The sequence below is a fragment of the Sinocyclocheilus rhinocerous genome, unplaced genomic scaffold, assembly GCF_001515625.1.
Source record: "Sinocyclocheilus rhinocerous isolate Xijiao unplaced genomic scaffold, SAMN03320098_v1.1 scaffold432, whole genome shotgun sequence".
Taxonomy (NCBI): Eukaryota; Metazoa; Chordata; class Actinopteri; order Cypriniformes; family Cyprinidae; genus Sinocyclocheilus; species Sinocyclocheilus rhinocerous.
Genome location: NW_015627225.1, coordinates 591,867 through 598,680, shown reverse-complemented (window position 1 = coordinate 598,680; position 6,814 = coordinate 591,867). Strand labels below are relative to the sequence as shown.

The window sequence follows — 6,814 nt, the reverse complement described above, 5'->3', positions numbered from 1 at the left end:
ATTTTTTGTAACTTATTTCAAAAAGTGAAACTTTCTTATATTCTAGATTCATTACACAAGGTAAAACATTTTTTTTTTAAATGTTGTTTTAATTTTCATTATTAGAGCTTACAGCTTATGAAAGTCAAAAATCCAGTATCTCAAAATATTAGAATAGATGTATAAATCTCAATTTTAAAAAAAATTGACCCTTATGACTGGGTTTGTGGTCCTGGGTCACATTGATATATACAGGTGCATCTCAAAAAATTTGAATATTGTGAAAATTTTCATTTTTTGTAACTTATTTCAAAAAGTGAAACTTTCTTATATTCTTTTTCTGTGGAACATAAAGGAATACATTTTGAGATTATATGTGAGAAAAGTTTTTTTTTTTTTTTTTGGTCCATGCAGTGACATATCATTGATTCCCAACCAGGGGTATGTGGAAAGATTTTGATGTTGCTTTGTGATTTTAATGTTATAATAACCTGTAAAATATAAGGGGAAAAAATTTGTAATATGGTGTAGATAAGGGGTACTTGATCCTTACTGATGGGAGTGTGGAAGGTGTGTGGGAAACAATGGCTATCTACAAAATGAGCAAGAAATTAAAGACAACACAGAATAATCACACCAGGGTAGCTTAGGCTTACATACATTTTAATAGGCCACAGATACATTTGTGGGGGTATATTGTTGTCGACACAAACTATTCATATGATTTTTAAAGCTTCACAAGTTTAAAAAAAAGGCCAAACACATCGACGAGTCAATTTAAATTGTACTAGTCTAGCCTCATAAAGTTCCAGTGTACCTGTAACGGAGCCGACGGGACGAGAGGCATGTGGATCCATATGCAAGCTTTTATTAATAAACATGGTCAAAAAACACAGGCAGGGTCGAACAACAGCAAACAAGTATGGCACAGGCAAGACAAAAGAGCAATCCAAAACAGGCTTGAGTCAGACGACAGCAAACGTTATCCAGAGGGCTTGACAAGAGAGGTAATCCGTAAACGTGAGCAATAGTCCAGGCGAGGGGCAAACACAGTCCGAAACAGCAAGGCAAAAGGTAAATCCAAGATACGCCGGCAAGAATCAGAAATCAGGAAATCAGGAAACACAACGAGACTAGACTAAGACTAGAACTAGGAACTGAGACTAGGAACTAGAAACTAAGACAAGGAAATGGCTCCGTAAAGTGCTATCACTTGGAGAGCGATAAAGCAGACAATACTTGGCGACTTGAGCAGGATCTGAGAGGGTGTTATATAGTGTGTGTAATAGCTTTCAGGTGAGCGTGTGATTGGTTACAGCTGTGTGCAATCAGTGCAATGGATGATGGGAAATGCAGTCCAGGGGCATAATCAGAGACGTTCAGATGAGTCATCGCTGAAACGCGGTGTTTTGCTCTCATCAGAAACAACAAAGTGAAGATGTACGTAAGAGATTCATTTCACAATGTAAACAGCTTCAGTGATTTTAATGGGAGTTTTTGAGAGTGTCTCTGGCTATACTGAATGAAAATGTTCTTTGCTCTCTGTAATATGAAAGTGTTTTAATTAGTAACTTACAATATTGTTATTAAATTCACATTGAATAACCTATAAAGTCAGTCGTATTAAAAATATTTTATGGCATGACACCCATATCTGGTACTTAAGTAAAAAGTCGGGTTTTTATGTGTAGTTAATAGATTACACTATTAGTCTACTTCATCCATCACCATTGATCAAATAACATAATCTATAAAGGTGCAAAACGCATTTACTTACACATATTTGAGAATCGAGAGATTTCCAGATATAGACTAGTTAACACGTTTGGAAATATTTCGAATAAAAAGAAAAAATAAATAAATAAAACATAAGCCTATATCAGCATTCTATATTGATATTTTTTCTGCTCCTCTTCTTTGCGTCGCTTCCTGTCTTGTGCCCATAATAATTTTCGTTTTACACCTTTTTTGTAGAAATGATACTTTAAGAGCACATAAATGGCAAAACTATTTTAACTGTGCGCGCCATGCATAATTAATGCGTTATGATGATGTATCATACATAGGCAGTTGCCTAGGGCAGTGTTTCCCAACCGGGGTGCCGTCTGTCGAGAGCAGGGGTGCCGTGTAAAAAATATTTTTTTAATATTTTTAAATTGCTAAAATATTCAAAAAAGCATATATTATATCATATCCATTTCTGATGTTATGTATGTATATATATATATATATATATATATATATATATTAGGGCTGTCAGTTTAACTAACTTAACTTAAATTTAATTAATTAGTTAGGGTTAGGGTTAAAAAATAATGCGATTAAAATATTTTAACGCAGTTAACGCACTGGCCCCACCCCCAGACCTGTACATCATCTTATATTTCCATACAGTTGACTGTTGACAAATATGATGCAGGAAAACAACTCCATAAACGCAGTTATGCCCTACAATTCAAGATATTGGTGCTAAAAATGCCCCTGTACGAGTTTTTGTCTCATATTTATATAATATGATAAGCGATATCAAACGAGCAGCGAGTATCACGAAGAACACGAATGCAAATGTGATTTTATACAACAGTTAAGTAGCCTAAATAAGAGGTTAATATTGTGTTATATTTTAAACACAATATTGTGTGTTTTTGTTCAATTTTGCCAACGACAATATTACCTATAATAAAGCCTTTAAACTATAGCTTTAAATGATCTTTTGGGGGTATTTTCACAGCCAAATTTGGTTTGTTATTTCGTTTAGTTATTAGACTATATATATATTGATTTTTACCTTCAGTAGAATTAAATCACTTTTTATTATCAAACTTTATTATTATGATGATTATTATATGTTAATAATATTCTAAATATTACTTTTATAAATATCCTTTTTTCACATCTACACAATGTTCTCTGAACTTTTGCGAGGACCCCCATAGCACCCCCTTGCGGATCTCTGGGGGTCCCTGGACCCTAGTTTGAAAACCGATTTATAGTCCTACCGTTCGTTTTAGAATAACACCATTAATGCCTGACTGATTCTGATTGTATTCCTAGCTAAATACATTTTCACTGCAATTTCTCAACATCAGCAGGAGATGGAGACATTCTGTCGTAAAACAGTTCCAAAGATTCAAGTTGGATATTACTGGTGCATATAATGTAGGCATATTATGTGCAGATAATGCACAACGACGATGTTGACTGCTACATACAAGTTGTAATGTAAGTTAATATAAGTTCATTTTAAAATGAAGTCTGGTTTTTAGCCAAATAAAATAAAGTAATTCAGGTAACACGATAGGAATACATAGATATCCGTGCGAGGGCCCTCCTTTTAAATAAATAGGCATACAGGCAGTCCTTTTAATGTATGAAGAGCCATTTGAAAAATCTAATATCTGGAAAAGATGTAGGCTACCAGTACTTTCTATTAAGTTTCTCTTTTTTGCTTTTTATCTTTCATTAGAATTAAACAATCTTTGATTATCAAACTATATTATTATTATTATTATTATAATTATTACTTTTTCAAGGACCCCCTTTGCGGCTCTCTGGTTGGTCCCGGTTTAAAAAATTACTAATATGCCTAGCGTTTGTTTCAGAATAAATATATATTATTAATATCTTTCTGATTCCAATGCTGGATTTTAGATTCTTACTGTAATTCCTCAACATCAGCAGGAGATGGAGACACTCGGTCGTTAAACAGTTGACAAAGATTTACTTTGGATTATTATTGGTGAGATCTCGCTGAGCTAGACGCAGTGTGAACGAGTTTTGGGCCACAATATACATACATTAAATGTTTACTTGGTCATTCCTGGGTTAGTTGCCTTTGTGATAACAAATAGTTTGATAAAAAAAACTGTCTGTCCTGAAACTTCTCAAGGTGGTTTTGAGCGCATGTGAGATTAAGGGTGTCAGTTACCCTGTACCACTTGAATAGTTCCACATGAACACGAAATGTCGCGTTTGGCCGCAACATGCAAGTTCAGACTGTCTAGAAACACTGATAGTTTGTCATTAGGCTGCAGAGTATGGGCGGTCACTTTTCTGTCTATATAAGCATTTAGCACAGCACACCTCTTGAGATTAATCACTCTTGCACATGATCGGGCACAGCGCATATGTCTGAGCATTCACAGTCTCGCCTATCTGGAATAAAAGCAGCTCAGTGATGGAGTTCAGAGAGTTGGGAGCAGACGAGAGCTCTGAGGGCGATATGGAGGATCTGGATAATGTAAAAGCCCTGACAGAGAAACTCAAACTCCAAACGCGCAGACCGTCGTACCTAGAATGGAAAGAGCGACTGCAGGCTCGCCCGTGGACTGATGCCACACACGGTTCAAATGTCAGCAGCCCAGGATCTGTGGAGAAGGACACTCAGCTATCCGACATCTGGAAAGATGGGATGCCTTATAAGAATATCTGCGGCTTTGATTCTATAGACGACGCGTTAGAGTGGCTCAGAAACGAACTGGTATTGCATTAATAAGCTTTATGTTTTATTTTTATTTAAACTTTAGATATGGTCATTGTGTTCTATCTATCTATCTATCTATCTATCTATCTATCTATCTATCTATCTATCTATCTGTCTGTCTGTCTGTCTTATAAATCATTTCTATTTCAAGTAAACGCTGTTCTTTTGAACTCTCTATTCATCAGAGAATCCTGAAAAATGTATCACGGTTTCCACAAAAATATTAAGACAAATATGAAACTGAAGACTGGAGAAATAGCAGCTGAAAATTCATCTTTGCCACTACAGGAATAAATTACATTTTTAAATATATCAAATAGAAAACAGTTATTTTAAATGTAAATATTGTTTTTGATATTTTTGGTAAAATAAATGAAACGCTAGTGAGCATAAGAGACTTCTTTCAAAAACATTTAAAAAATCTTATCCAACCCAAATTTTGAACAGTATATCTTTATTAAATGATATAAAATATATGTAAATAATATACTGTATATAGCCTACTATAAATACTAATACATAGTACAACACAGGTGGCATGACTCTCGTCTCTTGGCATATTGCACCTAAATGCCACACAGGTGCAGAAACTTGAGTGGGTGTTTGACAGAAAGGTGTGCTCAGTTCCCTGCATGTGTGACTTCTGTTCCAAACAATTTAATCTTATAATTACTGCTGGTTATCAAAGACTTGATGTGTGAGCTATAAAATGGTTCTCCCTCTCTCTTTCTCATCGCTCCTCAGAAGGAGATGCAGATGCAGGATAACCGTCTCGCACGGCAGTTGATTCGCTTACGGGGGGAGATCCACAGGCTGAAGGTGGAGCAGGTGTGTCACCGTCACAAAGAGATGCTGGATGATGCCACGTATGAGCTGGAGGAGTGTGAGGAGGACTCGGACCTGCTGTGTGACATCCCCATGAAAGCCACCTTCACTCTTTCCACCCCTCTGAAACATCTTGGTCTCACCAAGATGAACCTCAACTCCAGACGATTCTCACTCTGTTGAGATATGTCCCTCAAGAAAACTCAGTGCACAGCTCTTTACTGACACTGGAAGCCAAAGATTTGTTTCATTTCAGTGTTAAAATTGGACTATTGAAAAAAAAAAACACTCTAAGTTTTCTTCAAATCACTAAGCTTTAGTGAACTTTGATTTGACCACAGGTGGTCATATCTGAAAATGCAGTAACCAGCACTACAGTCTATACAACTATTAAACCACTTGTGAATGCGGACTCACCTCAGGTCTGAGAAAGTCCCCATGCACAGTTGAAAAAAAGTTTATATTTACTTTTGAAAATAGCTTAACTGATCTGAGAATCAGGAGGAACCTGCTTCTGTGTCAAAAGGCGTGTGATTGGCACACACTCCCATGAGCGTTCCTGAATGCTCAGAGGAGGAAACACTCTCCCGTCGGTTTGGCTGTGATCCCGAGCAGCAGCCTCACAGGAAGTGTGAGTTTATGTTCAGGCATTTTGTCACCTTGTCTCTTAAAACCTTAAAATAACCCCCACTCTACAGCTCAGAGCTACAACAACTGAAAAGCTAATCTCAGTCTCTGTTCTGTTCAGCCTACTGTCGGTGGTTGGTCTTAAATAAGTTGAGGGTACGTTTTTGAGAATCTTGTGCTTGGGAAATTTTTATTCAGAGGTCAGAAGATTTTTATGAGTTTTTATTGCCTCCTTTGTATGTCTACAGAATCCATTCAAGTTTAGTTTACTTTATTACAAGCACTGGAAATTTAGCATTGCATTTGTGCATGGATACTGTAAGTGCTTATATCAAAATCTCCATGATAAAATTACAACATATCAAAAAGGACTTTTATAATTTGACAAATTTCAAATTGGGACTAAATGAGTGTTACCAATTTTTTACAGATTTTATATATATGAAATGTTCAGCAAGGATGCATTAAAAGATTTTTACATTGTTTTAAAAAAAAATGAAGGATCACGTGTTCGAACGAGCCGTTTTAGGGGGGTGTGGCTGACTCTTAACTTTTATAAAGAATATCTCTTTGGATTTGAGACTTTAGTCTTTGCAACTTTACAGATCTTCTTTATGCACCAAGAGCTTGTAACACTCCAAAGAGAAAGGAAAAAATGAAATCGCATCATATGACCCCTTTAAATACTGGAGTAATGGCTGAAAAATTCAGTTTTGCCTTCACAGGAATAAATATATTTTAAAATATAATAAAATAGGCTTATAAATAAAATAAAAATAACTTTTAAATTGTAGTAATATTTCACAATATTACAGTTTTATACAGCTGTATTTTTAATCAAGTAAATGCAGGCTTTGTGATCATATAAGACTTCTTTCAAAAACATCACAAGCAATTTTA

The 6,814-nt window shown here is 35.6% G+C and overlaps 1 protein-coding gene across 1 annotated transcript; it reads left to right on the top strand.

Annotated features, from left to right (window-relative positions):
* Nucleotides 1-4,073: 4,073 nt before the first annotated feature.
* On the top strand, nt 4,074-6,396 carry LOC107721280 (protein FAM167A-like). Its single transcript, XM_016529214.1, has 2 exons — nt 4,074-4,459; nt 5,207-6,396. The coding sequence occupies exons 1-2, from the start codon at nt 4,157-4,159 to the stop codon at nt 5,468-5,470; spliced, it is 567 nt and encodes a 188-aa protein (XP_016384700.1). The 5' UTR covers nt 4,074-4,156; the 3' UTR covers nt 5,471-6,396.
* The last annotated feature ends 418 nt before the right edge of the window (nt 6,397-6,814 follow it).